At 37.1% G+C, this 26,046-nt stretch overlaps 1 protein-coding gene across 7 annotated transcripts in view; it reads left to right on the forward strand.

The window, feature by feature from the left end:
- Positions 1–26,046, forward strand: part of ERC1 (ELKS/RAB6-interacting/CAST family member 1) — a 370,818-nt gene that overhangs the window by 307,310 nt on the left and 37,462 nt on the right. For 2 of the 7 annotated variants that reach the window (XM_027857325.1, XM_027857326.1), the window contains one exon: positions 1,628–1,694. The exons of the other annotated variants lie outside the window; for them this stretch is intronic. In XM_027857325.1, coding sequence (XP_027713126.1) covers positions 1,628–1,654 — 27 coding nt within the window. In that variant the 3' untranslated portion in view covers positions 1,655–1,694. The remainder of the gene's footprint in view (positions 1–1,627; positions 1,695–26,046) is intronic. 7 annotated transcript variants of the gene reach the window in all.

Consider the following 26,046-nt stretch of genomic DNA (forward strand, 5'->3'; position numbering starts at 1 on the left):
AATAGTAACAAACTGTTCTAGGAATTTTTAATACTTGAGAAGTTCCTTCTTTATCCTCCTTCAGAAACATACCATGGGTCTACAGTTGTCCTACTTTTTCTCATGAAAGAAACTGTGTCCTGTGAGTAAAACAAACTGAAACTACTTCCTTGTAAGTTCAGTGGAGGGCATAGAAGGAAGTTTAAAAAAAAAACAAACAAATTATCTCTTTGGCATGATGGAAATATATATATCACACAGTACCCCAGGCCACAAAGATGACAAATGGAAATGAGAGGGCTGGGAAAATCAGTTACCTACAGAACATAAATTAAAATATGAGCTTTCTTTAGTTTAATTGCAGATTTCCAAATCTCTTTTCAGTGCTTCCTAGGATTAGGAACTCAAATGTGGAGTCTCTTCCATTCATTTGGAAGAGTCCTTCAGCATGAGTCATTCATTCTCAAGGCAATTCCCTACCTTCAACTTCTCTCTATAATGGAGACAACCATATCTAATTCTTTCTGGGGAAAAGGGAGAGTGAGGGATTTTTCCAGGATCTTGTAAATGATGAATGAAGAAGAGAAGTAAAAGAATTGTCTATATCCCATGCCCTAAAATCTAATTCCAACATCTCCATCATACCCAATATTGAAGTATTTTGCTAAGGAAAAAATGATTAATTATATCCATATGACTAAAAAAGTAAAGAAAAATTCCTCTGTTAGCCATCTCTACCAAGACAGCCCCTCCACTGTCTTTTAGGAGAAGAGGCAGAAGTTTATAGATCAAAGCAGTGGTTTCTAAATCTTAAGTTTCAATGGGAATGTCTAATTATAGTAGCATATCATGTACTGTACCAGTATAAGTTGGTCTCACACAGAGAGTGAGAGAGAGACGTTACAGTATAAATAAGCAAAAAGGAAGCCTGCCTTTAACTAGTGTTATTTTAACTCTTCATTATACTATTCCTTTAATAAGAAAGAAAACTTTTTATTCGGTTATTAAAGTAAAACCTTGAATTTCAGGTAACCCTTGGAATTAGAATATCGGATTAAATTTAAACTAAGGCATGTATTATAGATGACAGGCTTTTTTTGGGAGCAGTTTTTAATGGGGATATGGGGTAACAAAGCAAACAGACACTAGCACGTGAGTTGGAGAGATAGGTACCATATAGGTGAAGGAAAGGGTACATAAAACAGATTGGGAGCAAGCAGCCTAATTCACAATTTTACCTAGAACCACTTTATGATAGAAACTTCCTCTCTTAAAGGTAATAGAGTAGAATGTATAAATCGTAACATATACATACTAGAAAGAAGTGCATTTCTTGAACTAAATAGCAAAGAGTGAACGTTTGGAAAAATTTCATGAACAGACAATCTTACCTTACTTTTAACTGCATTTTGAGAATGTAACTTTCTGAGGGAGTCTTTTTAGATTCAAAATCACCTGAAATTTATAACTTTATAAGTCTCAGTGAGTCAGAAAACTGGGTGGGGAGGTGGAAAGGACAAAAACAAGGAAATTAGAGTCCAGTCTTTTCTACTTTATCCTTATGTCTATGTTTGAAATACTAACCAACTCTTTTTCATTCCCATGCTGCTCTGGGGCCTTATTCCCCTTGTCATCTCTCTTCCAATAGGATGAGGAGGAGGGTATATGGGCATAGCCAATCAGATGCTCTTAGTTCAGCCATTTTGTTCAGAACGGTGAGAAACAGTTTTCCTTAATTGTAGAAAAGTTGTTTTTTACACAATCACTTGCTTCTGTGTGATTCATGAATTTCCCTTTTTTCACATGGTGAATGTATTGTGTTTCTGACATCCTTGTGTTTGGGTGATGGTGTTTTTCCTGTTGTGTGTTTTCATTGAGGAGAACTTCCAGGGCATATAATTAATTTTTTCCAGCTATGATTTTTTTAATAGATTATCATATTTAGGATGCCCTCATAGGGTCCTGGTAACATAAAATGACTCACACAAAACTGAAAGCAGAAAATAGACCCTGTACTGTGCTATTTTCTAAATGGAATAAGTCTGGTTTGGGCTTTGGGCAAATTCGTTGTATACGGCAATTATTCATACATGAAGTCTTTTTTTAAAAGCCCCCAAAATTTGAAAAGGACATCCAACTAAAGTCTTATTTTATTTTCATCTATAAATGAATGTCCTAAGGCCACTGACTTAGGATAACTCATTTGAATTACTGGAAGCAATAGTTTAGCCCCTATGACATTTTTAAAAATTATTCTCAAGCAACTGCCAATACTGGGGAGAAGGGAGCAGGGATTTTTCTAAAAGTCATCGCCAAGAGCTATCTATCTTTCTTCTTTTCTAGAAAAACAGCTATGTTAAACAGCTTCCAGGATGCTGTCTAAATTTTTATTTCCAGGCCAAAATTTAATACAGCCTTGGCAGCATCTCCCTTTGATCTTATGCCCTGGAGGTTCCTTAGGAAATCCTTTTCTGTAACAAAAGAATAATTATGATTATGAAGTTCATATTCATTGTGATATTATACTCCATTAGATTCACTACCTAAGCGTATTGGTGATCTCACTGTTTTAGAATTAGTTCTTTTTGAAATGTCTTGCCTTATTAAATTGCCTACAGTGATTAGAACACTCATTAGGGAACACAAACAAGGATGATAAGGTAAGTTGATGGAAATGGGTACATACTATAGGGAAAATCTCAAATAACTTATACCTTGAAGGTATGAAAGGACAGAATATAACTGATACCAATAAGCAAATTCTTCAAGGAATAGTACAGAGCTTTCTGACAAGGGGCTAAAGCTGGGTAAACTTACTTCCAAATGATATAAAACAGCAACTTCAATAGAAAAGTTACATGTAGTTTATCAGTCTTTCTTTCAAAATGTAAAAACAAATGATATCAATAGAAATAAAATATTTCACTTGAATCAGAGTGTTTCTGCTACATGGCATTTCTAGTCAGAGGAGCATTTATCAGTTGTGTATCCCCATACATACCTCCTGCTAACCTGCCCTTTCCAAGTGTTGATATCAAATGTTTTAATGTTTTAGGATTTATCCTCTTAATTCAACTAACCTGCTATATCTAAGCAGTCCCAATTCACCAGACCAAATTGTGCTTGACATTCCATACAGAAGCCTTACTAGTCACCCTCACCCTCTCTACCAGTTTTCCACCTCTTGCTCTGGACTCAGTAATTAAATTAGTACTATCATATTACCTTTATTACTGGAATGAGCATGTCAGTTAACTGCCCTATGCATTACTTCACCACCCCTTTGACTTCTCACACAATCTTTCTCCGATAAACACTCACCAGTATACCACAATTGCTGGCATATAGTAAACTCTTTATAAATAAATGCATTTCTTATTAATTCATTGAATAGTAGCACTAAATGTGAAAAATTCTTGTGTCTCGTTCCAAATACTAACTAGTACTTTCATTTTTCTTTCTCCCTCTGCTAATTAGCTCCATGACCATATAGTCCAGTTCATATCCTCTATAAAATATTCAAGCTCGGTAGAACTCCTGTTTAACTAGCTCCAGTGAGGAGGAAGCTGTCATGTTTTGAGACAGCCCACTCCTCTTTTGGACAGTTGTAATCATTAGGAAGTATTTCCTAACATTAAGTTTAACTTTGCCTTTGTTCTGGTTCCATCTGTTGTTCTTAGTTCTGTTCTTTGGGGTCAGACAGAACCTTTTCCACCTAAACAGATCCAATATTAATAACAAACAGATTTCTATACCATTACCTGTTTGAATAGCATTAGACAAACAAACCCATCTATGCTACCTTCAGTCTCACTTATTACTCAAGCTGTGAATTACAAAGGAGAGTTTTATTCAATATTAAAAAAAAAAAAGAATTGGCTGTTAGTAGTGGCATAAACAGTACCAAGACGTTAGGCAAGTAGACAAGAAAGGGGAGAAATAACCAATAAAAATGACAGGAAACAAGAACTAGGAAAAAAATGTTGGAAGTCAAAAGGAAAGTAATGAGTGTTCAGTTCTACTCTTCAGTACCAAGGAAAATAGAGCGAAGCATGATATAAAAATCTTTTCCTTTTGTTGCTAACTGAACATCCTATTACCTGTAGCTGGTGGCCATTGAGATGATCTAGAGATACGGAAGGTGCTATTGACACATTGTTTCTTTGCGCTTCATTATGCCAAAGTATCTATATAAACTAGCACCAAAACTCCCTCAAGCAAAGTATATGCCTTCTAAAAAATACAATATTCAATATTGGTTTATAGTTATTCTTCTGACTAAAATCTGGAAGTTGATTGCTTGCTTATTAGATCAGTGTAGCATCCAAATAGTTTTGCTTAGACATATAGATAGATAGGTAGATAGATATCAAACTCTTATTTTTTTTTAAGGGACTATGGAAATACTGGTAGACCCTTTCAGAAGAATAGTGTTTTAATAGTGTTTTTAAGATAGTTTTTTTTTTACATTTTCTTTTTGTTTACACAATTTGGGTTGTTCATCATATCTTCTTATTACTTTTTTAAATTTCCTAAGTGTTCATCATGCTATTAACAGTGTAGTTATCAACACTGTAATGGAAGTCTCTTAGATCTCCAAGGAAACTTTCTGTGGGTGGGAAATGTCATCTAGCAAGATTGGACAGAATAGCATATAGAAATAATGTTATTAGCTTGGAGAAAACACTTATTTCAATGAAACTTTATAAATACTCCCACATAATAAATATTAAGATCAGTTTTTGAAATAGAAGAGTAGTCAGGGCAAAGCCTAACCATGGGTTTTGAAAAATGGTTCAGAGATAACGTTAGCAAAGCGTTCATCCATACAAAGCTAGTATGAAATTAGAAAAATTTGATAGAGTTCAAGAAACAAGAAGATCCTAACTGCAAAAGAGAAGACATTGTCTTTCCTAAAAGGGAAAATAACATTTTTTTGCTTAAAAATAATTTAACTGTAGCATCCATTGAGTTTCTCTGGTAAAGAGTATAATCCCAAGGTAGCCCCATAATGAAAAACACCTAAGTGACTTCTCTGTGAACTTTGCCCTGCTGCCACCCAGACTCAGAAGCATAGGTCAGTGGTCAGCTCTTCTGAAAACTCAGTTCCAGGAATTCATTCAGTAAATAACAAAATCAGTATTTAGTCGATACCAGCTATGTGCTCAGCACTTTGCTAGACATAGTAAGAGTTAAAAGAATATAAAACTAATCTTCCTCCCTCAAAGGGTCCCTGCACATAAAACAGTAGTGAACAGTATTTTTTTTTTCAAATCCAGACCTGTGATTTTATACTATAACATATAATTAAAGATTAGACTTCTGAGTTCATTGGTACCTGGAACTCCTAGGTAAGGAAACTTCTGCTACCACTGCAGGTCAGCATTTTCTATGCAATTTCTAGTCATGGAAAGTTCTCTAGCACTCTGAGAGATTCAGTGTCCCATGGCCACTCTGTGTCAGAGGTGAGACATGAAGCTTGGTCTTGCTGGCTCTGAGGCTGGCTGTCCCTTGGCAATGACACAATGGTACTCATGTCATTAAGAAATCTGAAGGCTGTTCACGCTACAATATAACATGAATTATATTTGATTTTAAGGAATATCAATAGTTTCCCGAAAAAGTTAGTTATAAAAGAGATTTCTAAACAAAAATTCTTTTCTCATTGATTTCCCTTGTAAGAAATTAGAATGTTTTCCAAACAGCAAAAGTAAGGCGTCTAGATAAAAGATCACAGTCCTGCCATAGCAATATGATACAAGGTAGTGAAGGGGAGGGGCGGCTAGGTGGCACAGTGGATACAGTGCCGTGCCTGGAGTTAGGAAGACTCACCTTCCTGAGTTCAAATATGGTCTCAGACACTTCCTAGCTGTGTGACTCTGGACAAGTCACTTTACCCTGTTTGCCTCAGTTTCCTCATCCGTCAAGTGAGCTGGAGAAGGAAATGGCAAACTACTCCAGTATCTTTGCCAAGAAAATTCCAGATGGAGTCACAGAGTCAGACACAACTGAACAACAAAAACAATTTATACTCACCATTCCTCTCCTTGTAGTCCTGTAGGTTATGCACCTGAATTACCTATCTTAGATATTCAATAAACTGGCCATTCAACTGTATGTCATAGTCAGAACAGAAGATTTTTTTTATTTTCTTTTAAGAACAAAAGATAATTTTCATTTATGTAGTTTTTCCTGAATGAGTTGTTAATCTCATCTCATTGGATCTCATTTAAAAAAGCCGTACAGTATTCTGGAGCTTAATTGTAATCAGCACGTCCATAAACAAGATACATGCATTTTATTCTAAGAGAGAAATTATAGAGATAAAAATAGATATATGGGTTGTTAGTTATTGATAGCCCAATTGGAATACACACACACGCACGCACGCACACGCCCCTACTTGTTTCTTGGATTTAGTAATATTGCCTATGTTTTTTTTTCATTCCTTTTCTATTTTCCCCTCTGTGAGGTATCTTGTAAAATGGTACCTAATGACTCTCAACACTATGTTACCTACAGCACAGAAATCTGTATCTACTTGGTCTGGCTCAGTTCTTCATCCCAGTTTCACCATACCTGCCCTTCTACTTCCTCATATCAGGAATTGAAGTGCTATGGTCCAAATGTAATGGTTTCATTGTATGGAGTTTGAAAGCAGATTGTTATTAAAAAAAAAAAAAAAAGCCAAAAGCTCTCTCCCATTTCTTCTTTACTTCTTGTTTTAGTGTCACTTTCAATTACAAATATTTGTTAATGATATGGCTTATTTGGGTCTCACACCCAGTTTTTTATGGACTTATTTTTTTCTTCCACTATGCTCTATTATTTTAATGATAGGATACTGTTTGTAATCTAACCATCTTCCTTCATGGCATTTTGCAAGTGACTTTGTAATCCTAAACCATTGTTTCCTTTGGCTTCCACACCTCCATTTGGCAAGGAAGTCAGGTGTTAGCTGGCTAAGGTAGTTTCTGCGTTTGTTTGACCTCCTCATTGTGGTAACTCTTTTACGTTGTTTTTTTGTAGAGTTGTAGATAATGGTAATGGTCAATATCAATAGCTTTGCCTTTTTTAATTTTTCATCATCAACAGCTTGTTTTTAATAGGTTCAGGTTGAAGCTGTCACAATTAGAAAAGGATAATGAGTTCATTTTGGACATGCTTGTGGGCTTCCTGGAAAGGCTCCTTGTGGGTCTTCCAGGTAAAGATGTCCAGCCAGCAGTTGGTATGGGACAAAAGCTCAGAAGAGAGATGGCAATTTGTGAGACATGTCCATAGCTGATGAGATCAATGAGAGAATGTAGAAAAAGAAGAGAGGGAGGGCCTTGGAAGACAAATTATAGACTTGGGACTTCAAGAAAATACTCATGATATATAGGTATGAGGCTTTGACATTTGGTTTCCTTTATTTCTTAAATCTAAACTATATTTTCAAACATAATTTTTATTATTCTTCCTTTGTTTGCCTTCACTTTTTTCTTTTATAATCAAGATTTTATTTGTTCTTTTCTTAGTTGTCAGTACAAAGTATTATGAATAGTTTATACATTTTTAATGCAATTGTCAAAAAAAATCTAAAAATCATGTAGGTATAATCCTTTTGTAAACTATTGTTCCAGTGACTTCACAGGCCTTGGCTTCCATATTCCTGTAACTCTACATGAAGATCTAGTGTTTGTTTGCTGTGCCAGTTCCTAAGCTTTTTTGACTTCCTTGCTAAGATTTCAGCAAAGCAAAGTGATTCTATCAGTGTCTGTTTCTTTGTACATTTCCCAATTTTCAGTATCAATAGCTTATTTAAATAAGTTAGTTAATAAGTGACAGATTAAAATGCAGGTAGAATACATTTAACATTTTTAGCATAAAAATGAGTCCTAAACTTTTCAGATGAAAAGGTTTTTGCAAGATCTCAAGAAACTTATTTTGATCTAAGTAAAAATACACTTTTGTTTCATGTAAACTGACAAAAATCACACTTGTGAAGTTTTCATTTGAATAGTCCCATTGCCAAAAACTGAAGAAGCAGTTTTATGTAGGAAATAATTATAGCAAAAAAAAAAAAAAAAGAAAACACACAAGATAAATAGAACAGATAGGTAATTGAAATATTAAGATCTTTAAAATTCATGGTCATAATGCCCAATTGTAATCTGTGTTATACTTCATTTAGCAAAATCATAAAAATTGCCCATGGGATGTTATGTCTATGCACAAAACAGCCAATGCCTTCCTTTATCAATGTTCCATCAACCCTACCATAAAATATAAACTCCTTTGTATCACTGACTGAAATCCTTCAAGCCTCAGTGGACATTATTCCTCCCACACTTTACAATTCAGCCAAACTGGCTTCCTCTCTGTTCCCCATGCTTGACACTTTAGTTCCTATCTCTGTGTTTTGCTACAGACTGTTCCCCATGCTTTCCTCTTACTTCTGCATCATTGAATCCCTCTCCTCCTTTAAGACTCATCTCAAGTACCATCTTCTGCATAAAGCCTTTCCTGATTCTCCTCCATCAACTGCTAATGCCCCCATTCCAAACTGCCTTGTATTTAACTACTTTGCATACATTTATGTTTGCTGACTTTATATTTATGCTATATATCATTATGCATATGTGTGTGTTATGTCTGCCATTAGAATTTGCTCCTTGCAAATAAGAATTGTTTCCTTCTTTATCCTAGTATCCCCAGCATGTAGCACATTTCCTGGCACATAGTAGATTAAATGCATTAGTTCTTTTGTCATAGGTTAAAGATCTAGTTAATATACCAACAAATAAGTTAGTTTTTTTAGATGGTGATTCCTAGCACCTACAACCCCTTTGTGATACTGTACATACCACAACCATGGCAAAAACATGAGGTGAGCACTTTGACCTGAGAGCCATTTTTTTTCATATTTTGTTGCCAAATCCTACTCAATCTACTCTATTTTTAGCTATTTTGATCTTCATATATTAAGTTCAACTTGCTACCAGTTTCATACTTGAAACCTTTTTGTCTTGGTAGAATCCAGCAGAACTTTTTGCTTTGCTGACATAGACTCCGAAAACCCAAAGTAAGCATATATTATCTTTGACTACATTAAGAGAGACATAGTGCCCAGAAAAAAGTAATAGTTTCCTTAGCCCAATGTCCAGAAGTAAAATAGGCTACTTCTAAAGGTAGTAGGCTCCATCTCACTGGAAGTTTTCAGGTAAAGACTGGATGGTCATTTGTTACATAAATGATGAAGAGCATCCTTTTCCAAGAATCTTTCATTCCTCTTTAGGCTCCATTCTTGATTCTCTGGAGTTCTTTCTCCATCATAATCCAATGTCCTTCTCACCTGGGGAAGATTACTCTACCCCTGGTAGGCTTCCTCTGATTGGTCAGGTCTTCTCAGAACCTCCATGCTGAGGAATGTGCCCAGATCAATTATGTCCACTCCTTCATTCTTCTCTGGGCTCTGCTCTTGATTCTCTGGATGCAATTTTCCACAATTCTCCACCATATTGTGTTTTGAATGTTGCAAGTAGTTATGGAGTGTGTTTTATGCACAGTCCAAATAGAAGAGGTCCTCCAAATGCTTCTGAGGTACAGGTGACGTTGTGCTGATTACGTTAAACCACAATATAATATAGGCCCTCTCCAGTAAGATGAGTAACTGTCAAGAAACTTTGAACTATTTAAGTTATACAGGAAAAATGCAAATGGTTGAAGAATATGTGCTGCCCAGATGTTGATATATAGTAGAATGAGAATGAAGATGAGAAAAACAATAGATTGATTGCATTTAGGAATTTGCATGTTATTGTTAGTAATCCCAAATTTGCCCTCATGCAAAACCTCATCTTTTTAATAACACTATTTTTCCCAGTGATGCTTTATGGCTGCCAGTCATAAAGTACAACAATCTGTAGTGAATCAGAAGTGCAAGTAACATAAAAGGTGATGGAGACATGCATGGTGGACTCTACAACATATCACCAACAATGAACTGCATGCTAGAAGTGGCCCAGAAATATATATTGCCAAGGAAAAGGAGATGGGTTGGTCTCAAATGCAAATGAAAATATGTAGACAACCCAAGTGCCAGAATTGTACATATAGAATATTAAAATACCTAGAGGAAAGCCTTCAGCATATTTGATACATCCTCCATGGAAGATGTGGCCATGAATGGGATGAGAATGTATGGATATGTTTACCAGCCCCGGGAGTCAGGAGGACCTGAGTTCAAATTCAACCTCAGACACTTAGTAGCTGTGTGACTCTGGGCAAGTCACTTAACCTTGATTGTCTTAAAAATTTAAAACACAAACAGTTCCCTTTTTAAAAAATAGCACTTATTTTTTAACTTTGGAAGCCAAGTAGATTGTTACTCTTAAGATGGGATTTTGCGTCTTTTTCCCTTTGCAGACTTCTCGATGATAGAGGTTATTTAATTTGAATCTCAGCCTCTTCTCTGAAACTTTAAGCACTCTAGTTTGTGAAGTGAGTTTGTGAACTATTATCTGTAAAATAGTTTTCATTTTTGGGCAGCTGTTGTGGATGACTTTCTTTGATTCCTCTCTTCTCTCAAGTTTTTAGCAACCTGTACAAAGCAGAGCATAGAAGTCATCTCGAAGCCCTAGCAATCACTAGCTACTGCCAGATCTTTCTATTCTTATTCAATTAAAAGGCAATTACTGTATATCAGGACCTGGAAAGCAACGCTGTCCTGGATAGTTTTCAATCTCTTTTTGGAGCAAAGGTTGAAACAAAATGAATTTGTTACAATGTGGCATGCACTTGTGCTAGGCTTAGGAAATACAGGGGACACAACCTTTACATACGTAGATGTACACAAAATAGCTGCAAATAGATATGAAGTAATTTGGGGGAAGGGCAGCCAGATGGTACCTAGAGGGCCAGGTCTGGCCTCAGGAAAACTCTCTTCACGAGCAAGTCCCTTAACCCTGTCGGCCTCAGTTCTCTCATCTGTAAAATCAACTGGAGAAGGAAATGGCAAACCACTCCAATATCTTTGCCAGGAAAACCCCAGAATGGGATCACAAAGAGTCAGATGTGACTGAATAACAACAAAAGCTAGGGGAAAAGGCACTAATAGTTGGAGAGATCTGTAAAAACTTCATATAGAAGTTGGTGTTAAAACTGAGCCTCGAAGGAAAGTAGGGATTCTAAGAGACAGAGGTGAGGAGTGAGTAAATTCCAGGCATGGAAAACAGCCAATTCCAAGGCATAGACATGAGAGATTCAGTATTTAGTTAGAAGGCCCGTTTAGATCAAGTTAAGTTAGAGCTAGGTTCTGAAGGGCAAATGTAGATTTAATCCTTCAACTATAATAAGGTGCCACTACAGTTTATTGAATAGAGGAGTCACCTGTGCTTTAGGAAAATCACTTTGGTAGCTAATCGGTGGGTGTATTTAAGTGAAGAGAGACTTGAATCAGGGAAAACAATTAGGAGGGGCCTGGACAGTGCTTGTTATAGTAGGCATTTATTAATTGCTTCTTGACTTGACTGAACTAGGTTAGTAACTGTGAGTGAAGAGATGTTGTGAAAATAAAAATGATAAAAACTGGCACTAATTAGACAGATAGGGTAGGTGATTTGAGGATAACATTAAAGTTGCAAGTTTGAGTAACTGATAGTAGTGCCCTTAATATAAATAGGGTAGTTCACAAAAGAGATGGGATTGGGGGAAAGATGAGTTTTGTATTGGACCTGTGGAGTTTGAGGTGCTTGTGGGATATCCAGTTGAAAAGTACTATCTATATAGCATGATGATGGCTTGTTTGACTGCTTACCCTTATCTGCTCTCATATCAGTCAATAGATTAGTCACTAAGTCACAAAACTTATTTTGTTAGTTAGCAGTGGATTTGCATGCTTCTGGAAGTAACGGTCGAAGGGGTCCTATTTCAGGCCATGGTTATAGGCGGCCATGTCTTTCTTTCTGGCACAAAAGAATGGATACTCTTTCCTCATTAAATTTCATTATTAGGTGCTGAGGTATTGCAGTAGCTCCTGCCAGAGAACTGTTGAAGTAAATAAAATTTTTAATTGAGATGATAAAGCACAGATAACCTAAATTAGTTTAATTCTAGTGTTAACTAATGTGAGAGCAAGTAAGGGAAGACAGCCAGATGAGCAGCTGTGCTTTCCTAGAAGGTACAAGCTATAATTAGTATGAGACACCAGGATATAGTAGTTCCAGTGCACAGGAGCCTACTCACAGCTAAACTGACTCCCACTGTGTGCATGTGCGCTTAAAGCAACATCTGACTCTACTTATCACTATCATACTTAACCACCGGAATACAACTTTGCATATATCAGGTACTTAAATGGTTGCTGAATTTATGAATTAGTGAACAGGGTTTTGTAAGTAAGAGCCAAAGAATGTTGGAGACGTTGAAATGTCTACAATGCATACAGAGCTTTGAACCCAGATAATAATATGAATCAACTTCATGATGGCCTTGTAGTGTACTTTAAAGAGAAGCAGCTGATTAGAAGAGTGAATGTTATTAGAGAAGTGATGGAGTATTTTAGACTAAAAGGCAAAAAGTCATATTATGTGGATGAACAGTACAGGCCAGTTGTTCATGTGATCTAGGGAAAGTTTTCTTTTTCTGTCAGGAGCACTGCCACGTCAGGATTGTAAGTTGTCAACACTCACATCAGCAATTATGCATGAAAAACCCCCAACAAGCATGTTGTACAGTATTTTCATTTGGTTAAGTTACTTAAAGTATGGTAAGAGCACTTGCTCCTCCTGGTTGTTATTATGTTCTCTGATGCCAAAAGGAGCAATGACTGGAAAGAAAATGAAGGGAAAATAAACATTAATAGGAATAAGATGATGGTGGTTCTTAATGGGGGAAGGGGCGAGAAAAAAGAAATATTATGCTATAAGTAGAAATCAGGAGCTTACATCTATGCACACACTTTTCCCTTCCCTCCTATCCCTGTTTTCAAGTATAGCATTTTTCTATTTCATCTTAGCCTCAAGTATTAATTAGGTTAATTTGCTAACTTAAGCATTCTAATGAATTGAGCACTATGCAAAGTATTTAAGAATAGAGGTCTTTGACTTCTAAGCACTTAATTAAAGAGTATTTGGTAAGAGTTGAGAATAAAAGTTAACAACCATGACTAAAAGGGTACTTTGGTTTCATTTATAAAATATCAGCATATTTTTTTAAAATATGTTGATGTTTTACTTTTTTTTTTTTAGAAAGTACAAATATGAAATGCACCTTATCATCATGCTTTAATGGAGATTATCCTGGATTGGAATCAGAAATACCTGGGTTCAGATGTGACCTCAGCTGCTATCCCTGCCAATTCACTTCACCACTCTGTGCCCCAGTTTCCCCATCTGTAAAATGAGAAGGTTGAACCCAGTGTCCTCCAAGATCCCTCTTATCTCTGAATCTGTGATCATGAAGCAAAAGCTAAATGGCTAATAGGAAAAAGTACAACCAAACTCTGCCCACAGCTGAGTTCTAATTGAAAGATCCAAGAAAAGATCACAATAAATCATTTTTCCAGCCCAGCTTGTCATAGGAAGACAAACAGAGAGGTCCATAGATAGTGGGGACTGCATGTAGCCACATTGGCTGCACAGAGTATTCCAGCAAGCAGGAAGTGAGGGCATCATGGCAAGGAGAGATCCCAGATCAAGCAGAGGGTCCTGGACTTGTACACAGTACAAGAACAAGTGCCATTGGGCACCTTTGTCACTCAGTGCCCAGTTCCAGGTCACAGGTCACAGGCACAGGCAGGAATCTGTGCCGAGGAATGTTGGTCCAGGTGGGGAGTAATTAAAGGTGCTACAGAATGAGGAACAGGTTCAGAAGCAAAAAACTATTAGGAAACCCTGGCTCGGGAGCAAAACAGAATGGGGAGAGGCTTTTTGGTTCCATCCTCTAGACCAAAAGGGAATCTATAGTTCCATTACTCTCAACCTGTAGAGCTTTTGGCAGATAGTGGTTGATAACAGCAGTCTAATAGAACTCCAGCCAGAGGCAAGCACACAGTAGTGTTGCTCAGATCCAAACCCAGGTCAGAAACTGGTAGCACTGAGACCATAACAGCAGTGATTGTTTTTCCTTTTTATTCAACAGGGGAACATGGGGTTTTAAAGAAGAGGAAAAAAAGGATAAAAACCTGTGATTGGGTGCCAGGTAAAGAAAACAGAAGAGAGGCCAAAGAACAGAAGCAGATTATATCTTAGAATATTTGTGCTGAGTATACAATTTTTCTTTCACCACCTTCTTCTTTATAAAGAGGGGGTGAAAAACTAAGAGAAGATATTGGTATGAGAGAAGATGGTGGAGGGAAGCTTTTTTTTCTTGTTGGTTTTTTTTTTTTTTTTGGAGGGTTAGATTAATTTAGGTTTGAAAGGGATAACTTGAGGTCCCTCATTATTATAATTTTACTGTCTGTTTTGCCCTATAAACTCATTAACTTTTCCATTAAGTGTTAGCATGACTTGGCATTCGGTGCTTATCTATTTAGTACTGATATTAATTCAATGCCTATGATACTTCTCAGAAAAAAAAATGATGATTTCTCTGTTTATCTTTTACTGTAGTCTGTTTTTGCTGTTGCTTTGTCTGAGATCATAATTGCTACCCTTGGTTTTTTACTTTACCTAAGCATAAAAGGTTTTGCTGCAGCCTTTATTTTAATTCTATGTGCATTTTTCTTTTTCAGTTGCATTTCTCGTAAACAACATATTGGCTTTCAAATCCATTCTGCGATGCTTTTCTATTTTATGAGTGAGGTCATCCCATTGACTGACTAATTATTGTTCATTGTAAATTGCTTAACACGATGCCTGGTACGTAATAGGCACTTAATAAATATTTATTCCCTTCCCTTCTCCCCACTGTACAGCCCAGCCAAACTGGCCTTCCCTTTGTGCCTCATATATAATATCTCCCTTCTCCATGGCTTTGCACTACCTTTTCCCCATATCTGTAATGTATTCCCTCTCATTTCCACCTCATAGAATTCCCCTTTTATTTCAAGACACAGATCAGGTACCACCTTCTACACAAAGTTTTCCTGATTCCCCCACCTATTAGTGCTGTCCTTCCCTGATTACCTTGTATTTTATGCTACATTTACTCTGTATTCTCTATGTACTCATATGTACAAGTACACACACACACACTCACACACACTCTGTCTTCCCTGATAAAATATAAACTCCTTGAGAGGAGAGATTATTTCAGGTGCAGGTCTGATAGAAATATCCTAGCGAGGGGTGGGGAGCCTGAGGCCTTGAGACCACATGTGGCCTTCTAGGTCCTTGGGGGCAGCCTTTTGACTGAGTCTAAGTTCTACAGAACAAATCTTTTTATTAAGGGGATTTGTTCTGTGAAGTTTGGATTCAGTTAAAGGGCCACACTTTGAGGATCATCGTGGAGGGCCACATGTGGCCTCAAGGCTGCAGGTTCCCCACACTTGTCCTGGAGTCTTTAGGGTATAGCAGCAAAGGATATGGTAATGCATACCCTTTAATCTAGTGACAAAATAACATCATTTTCTGATATTGAGCTATTTGGCAATGCTAAAGACTTTGGTGCTGACATTATTTTTTTCTGGGTCTTCAGTAGCTATGACTTCAAAACTCATAGAAATAATAGTCAGACTATATCACCATGGAGGCTACTTCCCAGGATATGAGCCAAAACCAGACTGGTGATCTGGAGAGCTGCTGCCACCCCAATGGCTAGTGGGCTTATTTGCCTGTCAGTGGCAATTGGTGGTGTCAGGGGAGCTGGTGATTAGCTCCCTCAGTGATGGGTGAGGGCTAGACAAAGATCTGTGGAGCACTGTTATTCCAGAGGCTCTTAGGTTCAGGGAAATCCATTAGGATCTGAGGGGGTGATATTGATCAGTGGTGCCAGTAGTTTGACTTGCCACATCTTTTATCTCCCTCAGGGTGCTTTGCTGCTTGAGTTAGTCTGGCTTGCCATGGCTGAGAAATTAGGCTTTCTCTGCATGAGTCTAATGGACAGAATTAGGAGCAGTATATGGAAATCGAAGAGAAGTAGATATACACCTGATGTGAAAAAGCCTTACGGGATAGAGCTATCCAAGGTTTAGATGAGCTGCCCTGGGGAATATTAAGCCTCCTCTTATTGGATGTTGGATGGTGACTCATGAGAGACTTAGTAGAAATGATTCTTGTTCAGCTGTGAGTTGTAGTTGTTGGCTCTGAAGTTGCTTCCTGTTCGATTCTGATTTCGTAATGTAGTCCTGAAATCTCTTTGCCTTAGATCCCCTTTGTTAGATCACCTTAGCTATGACTTATAAAATCCTTAGTTGTTTACCATCTTGGACCTCCTTATGGAATGCTGCCAGTACCACTAAATTGTAGCCTTACCTGAAAAAGGTTTTCCAAGGCATGTATTTTTAATTCTATTGATCTGTATGGTAATACTAAACTATTAACAAATGCCCAACAAAATCTGGGTTGTGCTAAGTAAATTAAACTTTTCCTAGCAAAACAACTTGTTCAAATTACCAGTTGAATTTTGTGATATTTCATGGGAGTTTTTGCTCTTAAACAGAGAAAGTAGATAGAAAAAATAGCATTTCTTATTTTTATTTTTCCCTTTAAAAACCCCCAAATTCCAGATAGTTCCTAAAATGAAAGAAATTGTTAATCTGTTGGATATATTCATGGTATATAAAAATTTTCAGGAAAAAAAAATTTGCCTTATGAATATGATTTCCTCATTGACTCTGGCAGAAATAAAGCCAGGAAAGACAACTCTGTCAGAGTAGCCAGGATCCCTCTTAGCTTTTCAGGTATGAGGGGATTTCCAAGTAATGGGAGTAGAAAATTTAAATAATGTTCTTTTGGTTAGATCAGAGTAACAATGGGGACGAAGAAGTAGCATCAGAAAGTCAAATTTAAAAGTCTGTACAAAAGTTAAGTTGCCTAGGCTGCTCAGGCATTTTTGTAGAAAAAAGTCCAAGTGGTCTTTGTTATCCACCCCTGTCTCAAAGGGAACTGTGCCTCATTTTAGCATAGAACAATGGATTTTTACCAACACTAATTGGAACACTTCCCATATTTCTGCTGGTTAGCTAATCTCTTATCTGTTGTTCAGAAATGTTTTTCTTTCCATTTTCTAGTAGCCTATGCAGATTCTCACAAATATTCTTCCTTTTTCTAAAAGACCTGGGCTAATACTGATCTCTTCCCCTGTCTTTTGTAGTCACCTTGCCCTTTCTTATTTTCCTCTCACTCCCTGCCTTACTGTAAGTGTACATACATGCGCGCGCACACACACACACACTCACACACACACACACACACACACACACACACACACACACACCCCACGTGTTTTCCCTGGCTGTTTTTGCTTTTAGCAGTGGTAGAGCAGATGCCATTTGTGACTTGCCTTTCACCAAACAGCAAACATCTCCCTTTCTGATTTTATATATAGGTATGTAGTACATCTGTGTATTTTTTGCCCTAATTCTGAATGGTAGCTGAACTCTCTCTTTGCTATTTCCTTCTCCATCTGATTTTACATAGGAGGAAACTGAGGCAAACAAGGTTAAGTGACTTGCCCAGGGTCATACAGCTAGTAGTATCCAAGACCAGATTTGAAATCAGGAAGATGAGTCTTCCTGACTCCAGGCTGGGCATTCTATCCACTGAGCCACCTGGCTGCTCTTTGGTCACTATCTCTAGAAGTTATTCTTAGGAGGTTATTTCCAGAGTCTAGTCTCTGCCCATGTTGACTGCACATATTGTTAGATCCTATTTCTTATTAGAAATTTACCCTGTAATTCGTGAGTTCCCTGATTTTCACTGGCTATCTATGTGGTCTGAGAGAAGCATGGGATAAATTAAGTCTTGTGTGATCTATGATTACAACCTGTATTTGGAGTGATGCCTTCATTATTAAGATACCTTTATGGTCAAAAATCCTTAAAAGTTGCTTTTGTCTGCCCTCTCACACTCCCTCCACCCCAAGTTTATTTGAAACATTTCAGTTCTTGGAGAGGGTGATACAAAAATGACATGTTGTGGGGTTTAGTATAATTTACACAGCAGACAAACCTGTTAGCCTCTTCCATTCTGTCTGTCTAGAAGACATGCTTATCCCACAATTTTTATTGCATCTCTGCAACAAAGAATGAATGCTGCAGACACTGGACCAGAGAGGAACAGAATAGAACAAGGATGATCATCACCAATTTCCTCTGTGATTCCTCTGTGATCCCCAATACACATAGATTTAAGGGCATTGAGGACCACCTTTCTTGGCTGGGCTGGCAGATTGCTGCCTTAGTAGTTTTATTTTGTTGGGTTTTTTTTTTTAATTCTTTTCAAAGACAGAGAATCAGCTCTTTACCTTGTTTTGTTTTAAGGGACAGGGGATAGGTAATGGACTTGTGAATCTGTTGATAGAAGAAACTCCCAGATGAGGAATCTTCTACCAATACTGGTCTGTGCCTCCTCTGCAACTTAAGAGTTTAGAAAGTTTCCTAGAGCAGAAGTATCGAACTCACAGGGTGCAGGTCGCTGCAAAACCCCCCAGTGTATCCTGAACCAAAGTAAAATGTAATTGGGAAATATTTAACAAAATTAATAAGAAATACAATGCAGCACAGATAATGCTGATTTGTGGTTTTCTAAGTTAATATTTTGCCTGCAGGCCTGTTTCTATTTGAATTTGACACCACTGTCTTGGAGCACTGAGAGTTTAAGTGACTTGCCCAGGATCTCACAGCAAGTATGGGTCAAAGGAAAGACCTGAGCCTAGGTCTTCTGTCTCTAAGACATATTTTTTTTAAATTGTCTGTATTTTATTGATGCCTTTTCAGTCATTTCTGAGGGAAAAAATAAGCAAAGAAAATAAACACAAGCACATCTGACATTGCATGTAACATTCTCCCTAATAGTACCTTGTTTCTCTGCCATTAAAAAGGAATATTTTCATTATCTATTCATTAGCTTTTTTTTTACTAGTAGGTGGGCTTCCTGATAGTGATCTTTTCATTTGCATCATTGCAGTCATTCTTTTAGTTCAGCTTATTTCACTCTGTATCACTTCTTAAGTAGATAAGGTATATATTAAACATTTACTGTGCACTAGGCACTGTGCTTGAACATTAAGAGTACAAGCAAGTAAGGCAGTCCCTGCCCTCAAGAAGCTTACATTCTGACAGGGGAAGATAACACATAAAGGTCCCACTTGTGGTGGCGTGGTGTAGAGGTGCCCACTTTTGGGCATTTTCCAGCAAAATAAGGTGAAAGCTAACCTATCAGATCCAGGCATTAACAAGGCTAAAGTCCAAGGTATATGAAGTCCATCCTCAGAATGCAGGGTGTAGAGTGAAACGTCAAAGTTGTTTTCACTTGCATTTCTTTTACAAGAATGATCTGGAGCATGTTTTCCTGTGATCATAATTTTCACTCTTTTGATGTTCATAACCTTTAACCACATATATTAGGGAGTAGCTCTTGGTGATATATTTTTATGCTAATTCTCTATCTTGGATATCAGATTATCATTAGTGATCATAGAATCATAGATCTAAGTAAAGCTAGAATAACTGCAGAGACCACTTAGACCAAACCTCTAATTTTGTGTATGAGGAAATTGAGACCCAGGGGACTTACTTGTTTCGCCAAGGGGATTTGAAATCAAGTCCCTAGAACTGGAACTAGTGCCCTTTCTGCTATACCATGTTATCTCTCTGTAGATGATGCAAATATTTTCCCACTCAACAGATTCTTTTATTATTCTAATTTTACATAGTCAAAATTGTCTGTATTGCCTTTTATGATCTCCTTTACCCCTAGGTTGGTTAAGAATTCAACCCCTCCCCTCACATGGTTGAGGTACCACCTCTCATTCTTTGATAATTTGTTTATGATATGACCTTTTATATATATTCATATTGAGAGACCATTTTGAATTAATTATGATATGTGGTATAAAATGTTGGTCCTAAACTTAATTTCTGCCAAACTGCTTTTCTGTTTCCCAGCAATTAGGTCAGAAGAGAAGTCTTTCCCTCAATAATCTATGTTCCTGGATTTATCAAACACTGGACTACTATTTTTTGATTGTTCTTATTTTCTATTTCTTGCTTTTCTGGTGTGTTCCATTGGTCAGCTTTGCTATTTGTAAACCAATGCAAAATAGTTTTAGTGACTACGGCATTATAATAGTTTGAGATTTCATTCATACTTTTTCTCATCATATCCCTTGATAATATAGACTTATTATAGATTGAAGTATTTATTAAGCACTTACTTTATGCTAGGAATACAAATACAAGCAAAAGGAAAGATAGACTCTATCCTCAAGGAGTTTACTTTCTGAAGGAAGAAGACAAGACATAAAAGGGAGCTGAGAAGGGGTGAGGAGTAGTATAGATAAGTAAGCTTCCCTCTCATCCCTTTTCATCAGAATGTTAAAGTTCTGAAAATCAAGAGCAGAGTCAGAAGAGGAAGGCACATCAATGGCCTTGGCACTCCCACAAATGAAGGTGTCTGGCAGAAACTCACCAAGTAAAGGAAGGAGCTGCAGAGATAGAGGCATCTGCAGTATGAGAAAGCAGCAGGGCCGAAGTTTAATAGTCTAAAGGATCAGGAGTAGATCCAGAAATTTGTAGTTGTTTTGTTTAGTTATAAACTAAATGTTTAGATATAAAATATCCCCTTGGTAATTTAATTGGTATAATACTGAATCTATAAATTAATTTAAGTAGTCATCATTTTTATTGAGCTAACACACTCCAACCATGAATAGTAAGTAGCTCTATAAGTACTTGTCTATCTTTATTTCTGTAAAGAGGAGAAAAGGGGTTGGTTTCATACTTACATAAAATCTTGTGTGCATTTTGGTAAGTTAACTCCCAGATACTAACAGTTTCTCCCTCACTAGAGTTCTACAGTCATAGGCTAGATGATGACCTTTTGGGGACATTGTAAAAGGGATTCATTAGTAATAGTAATGGTAGCTGTTAATAAAGTGGGTCAGATTGTTCCCCCACCTCCCACCCCTTCAGGTGAGTCAGTGACTGATGGGACTGAAAAGACTATATTTATTGAGACCCTGTTGAGAGGGAAAGGATAAGGGGGTTGGGGTAGTTGAAAGGCCTTATAATTAGCTCTTACTGGGGAAAGTAGGTTGGCATTCAGGTATGGCTCCCTCTCTGATAATTAAGGAGTGCTAATTGTTTTATGGGCCTCAGCTGCCTCTAGTAATCTTGGCCAGAAAATCAGAGCTAGCCTAATTGGGATTCCCCCCTTCAGCCTTTCCTTTGGAGACCACATCACCAATAACTTTGACAAGGAGAGGCAAGAATAGGGGAGCCTTCCTCTGGAGAGGGGCCCAGTCCAAGCTGGTTCTTAGTTTACAAGTAAACAAAGCTATGGTACCATTTTCAACTGGTTAGCTAGCAAATGCTCAGAGGAGGTAGGAGTAATCACATTATTCAACCACTCCTTTAGTTTGGACAAGGAGAGACTGTATTTTGAGCCAAACTGAGAAGTGGGGTTTGAAAAGATGGGAAATAGAGAAGATACAGAGTAATACTGATTATTAAATGATACAGCATAATATTAATTTTCCTCAAATCATTTTTTCTTTTAAGTAACTTTTAGGTGCTAAACATTGTCCTGGGTCTTCCTCAACAGTGATGCCATCTAGCCTCTGGGATATTTTTCATATTAGAAATGCTGAGACTTTTCATTTTGTACTCAGAGTAGACAACAAGAAAGGTAGAGAATTTGGAAGATGTAATGGAGAAATTCTACAAAACAGTTTATTCTCTGGAAAAGAAACATAAAAGAAGACAAAGTAGTGCTTATGTAAAATTCAAAAGCTTTTGTCCAAGCAAAGTACATGCAGCTAAAATAAGAGGAGAAACAGTAAAATGAGGAAAGAAATTTTTGCATCAAATATTTTATCTCTGATGAAAGTCTGGTATCTAAGATTTAATATATTATTTTCTTTTGTGCCATTTCTATTTCCTTATGCAGCATATCAGGGTCTGTGATGTCAAAATATGATAGCTCCACTCTCACTAATCAAGAGTTTGCTATAGAAATATTCACAGAACCTTTTAGTTTTTATCTCTGTTTTCTTTCAGTTTTATCCTTAAATAATTTCCTGTGCTTGAATCCTGCCACGAGACATTGTACCAGCTGTCTGACCCTGGGCAAGTTACTTAACCTTTTTCAGCCTCCATTTCCTCATCTGTAAAATGGGCATAATAGTGCCTACCTCACAGGTTTGTTGTGAGGATCAAATGAAATCATGTAATGGGGTCATTCCTTTTAGCACCTGACAAATAATAGGTACTCAGTAAATGCTTAGTAGTAGATTGCTTGATCTTAGAGCTTGTCTATTGCCCATTTTTATCACTTTACCATCTTCACCATAAAAACGGAAGTTGGTTATGCAGGACCGAGTTCCATTTTTAAAAAATTTTAGTTGTTTCACGGACTTCTGTGGACAAAGAATTTGTTAACTCATAGCTAAGCCATGTGTCTGTCTATATGTAGCTAAATTGGTCCTCATGCAGCAGGCATGGTCTATTTCTTAACTACACTTTAAACTTTTCTGTCTTGGAAGAATTAGCCAGAACTTTTGCCTTCAAGAACCTAGGGTCATTTGTACTTTAGTATGTGGCATTAGAGTAGGAATATGTGGCAGCCAGAAAAGCTATTGCAATCTTAGATAGCATTAAGAAAGGTATAATGTTCAGAACAAGGGAGGTGATTGGTTTACTATCACGATGTAAGGAAAAACTTCCTAACAATGAGATCTATCCAGAAGTAGTGGTCTGCCCCAGAAGCAGTGTATTCCCTCTTACTAGAGATCTTCAAGCAAAGGCTTGGTGACTATGTGTTGGGCATATTGTAGAAGGGCTTCATGTTCAGATGTATGTTAGACTAGATGTCCTCTGAATTCCCTTCCAACTATGTGATTCTGTTAAATTTCCTGTGGCTTTGTAGCATCAGGGGAAACCATGTAGCTAATGTGTTCATGCAGCTGAGTCTGATGATAATTGCCAAGGTTCGTATAATATGTATCACTTTTGGATTCAAGGACACTGTCATTCTGTCAAACCAATTCTCTTGCACACCCTTGAGATTATGCAGTAGCAGTTTTAGGGTATGTATAAGGCGTTGTCTTTACTAAATGGCCAGTCCATGTTAGATAGGAAAAGAGCAGGAGAGAGAGAGGATATTGACAGTTACGCTTTCACTTCATCCTTTTCTCCCACTCAGGTTCATGCCCTCATCACCTCTTGCCTGGATTGTTATAAAGGCCTTCTCATTGATCTCCTTTTCTCTTATTTCTGCTCTCTCCAAACCATCCTCAGCCAACTGTCAAGATTTTCTTCCTCAAGCACAAGTCTCTTATCATGTCACACATGCCACCTTTCCTGTCAGATCTTCAAGGACTCCCTATTGCCTTTAGAGAAGAAGTACAAACCCTGTACCTTGGCATGTAAAGCCTTCACAATCTGGCTGCAACCTACCTTTCCATACATTTCATATTTTTTCCCTGTTGCTTACTTTACGTTCTAGCCAAACTGACCTGCTAGGCCCTCTCTCCCACCTCATAGCCTGCAGTGCCTGGAATATACTTCTTATATCCATCTCTTACAATACCTACCTTCTTTCAAGGCAAAGTTTATGTGTCACCTCTTATGGAAAACCTTTCATGATATATCTAGTTGTTGGTGTACTTTTTCTCCTCAAATTATTCACCTAATTGTTGTACATGTTGTATCTCTCAGTTAACTCAGTGAGAACATGGACTTTTTGTTTTTCTTTTTTTTTTTTTATATCTCCAGCATGCAGCATAGTCCTTTATATACAGTAGATGCTAAATAAATGCTAGCAGAACTGAATTGCATAATGTTATTTTCTACTTGACTCTCAGGGTGTCCTAGACACCCTGGTTTTGGGGTGTTGGCTTTATGATTTTCTGTGGAAGTGTTACTCATTGAACAGTTTCACATACTTTCAGTAATCACCTTAGGTAGAAGCAACAAATACTCTTTGATAGATAAGCAGAGGAGAAACAAAATAGCCACTGGATAGAATGGATTCTTGTCCTAGAAGATACAAAATCAAATTCCATTCTTAAATTGCTCAGTAGCATTTTTACTCAAACAGCAAGTACTGTTTTATTTTGATCAGTTAGGATTCAAGCCCAAGTGATACATTTAAATCAATTTGAGATAAACTTACCCATGACTGAAAATTGGAACCGAAAGATTTATTAATAACCTTCTGGTCTTACATTAGTGGACTAGTAGCCCTTCAAATTCCATTTTATTATAAGAAATCTGAACCTTTCATTACTACTATCTGCCACATTTTTTAATCCTACAAAATGGCCACACTTTTAAAGCCCATTTTCAAGCTCAAAACACAAGAGAAGTAAATATAGAAGACATTTCTTGGGTGAAAATTCATATCTTTGAACCATGCAGCACAGATGTGACAATCTGACTTTGAAAATCTTTACCTGAATTAATCTGGCCTTTGGGACTCTGAACATTGAAAAGGGAGGTAAGTTGTTCAGATCCACTGGGAATACCAGAAATGATTGTTTTGTGGACAGTTTGGGCAAAGGAGTAGAAGAGGCTTGACTAAAGGAAATCAGAAAATAAAATGGAACTATGTTGTGTCCTGCATTGTGAGGAATGGGACTCCTAAAAACGCATCTGTGAAGGTGAAATCTAAAAAGATGTGTAATCAAAAGAACATAGTGTAAATGCACTTAAATGGATATTGCCAGTGGGATGCCCTTTAACTTGTCTCTAAGGCTTTTTCCTACCTGCTGAGAGTCTCATGCTTAATTAAAACAGTACTTGCCTTCCAAGATTGATGGGCAGTATATATATATACCTATAACTTACAGGAAATTCCAGCAGAGAGCTGGTCCCATTAGTCTACTAATTAGGCTGTCATACAGTGCCATATATGCCCCTTCAATAGGGTACTATGTGTTATAACTTTTATCATAATGCTATTTTTTATTTAACAATTTAATAATCAAAATAATGATAATGGGGTTTCATTAGTTTCTGTGTATCTATCTACTGGATATAAACCAATCTTCTATGCTCTCTAGTTTTGTAATATCAGATGTCTCTTAGAGTTTTCACAATTTATTATATTATATATGGATGTATTCTAGTCTTTAATAGGGAAAGAATTATTTTAGACAGCCACTTAGTGGTGCCTTTTCTTCTCACTTCATAATAGTTAATCTATTGAAATACTGTCAGGAAAAAAGGAAAGGTGCAGAATTATTGGGGGATGAAGGGAAGAATTTAATATCATCTATGAAAATAGCAAGCCCTATTTCTAAGAAATTATCAGGCACTTCATTCATTAGTAGGGTCAGAGGTGTATTGCTGATGAAACATGCCAGCCTGCTAATGTGCGGCAGGTGGAAAAGTCAGCCCTTACAGGCCTTGAGAACATTTTGAGTATTGCCAGCATTTTGGTAAGGCTGTACAATCAACCATTGTGTATCGGGCAGGTGCTTTTCTAATGCTGATCTGAGATGTGAAATGTATCTAAACCTCCTTCTTAAACATCACACTTTGTTTTACTGCCTTGGGTATAGCTAAAAATGTAAGGAATAACTATAAAATGAGATCCTAAATCAGAAATAACCAGTGTGTTTTCCTGGGAAGGAAATCAGAGGAATAGTACCTAGTCTAGATAGGCATAGAATAATTCATAGAACTTGGAATAGTACAGAGAGTCCTGGCCGGAGTCAGGTATCTCATCCTATATGAGAATTTATTAACTGACATTTCAAAAGGCCTATATGGGGAATTCAAGGATTAATTTGGTAACAAACTCATTTCACTCATTGTATTTAGATAAAAGATATTTTCTGTAGAGTGGTTGTAGAAGGTAAAAGAGCCATATGAATTGTAGTCCTGTGTTTCAAGTGAGAAATTTCCACTAGCCTTTATTGAAACTAATTTCATAAGAACCTATTAAAACAGGATTACTGTTTAGATTGGGCTGTAAAGTA

This window comes from Vombatus ursinus, unplaced genomic scaffold (genome assembly GCF_900497805.2).
Source record: "Vombatus ursinus unplaced genomic scaffold, bare-nosed wombat genome assembly UNPS02012082.1, whole genome shotgun sequence".
NCBI classification, from domain to species: domain Eukaryota; kingdom Metazoa; phylum Chordata; class Mammalia; order Diprotodontia; family Vombatidae; genus Vombatus; species Vombatus ursinus.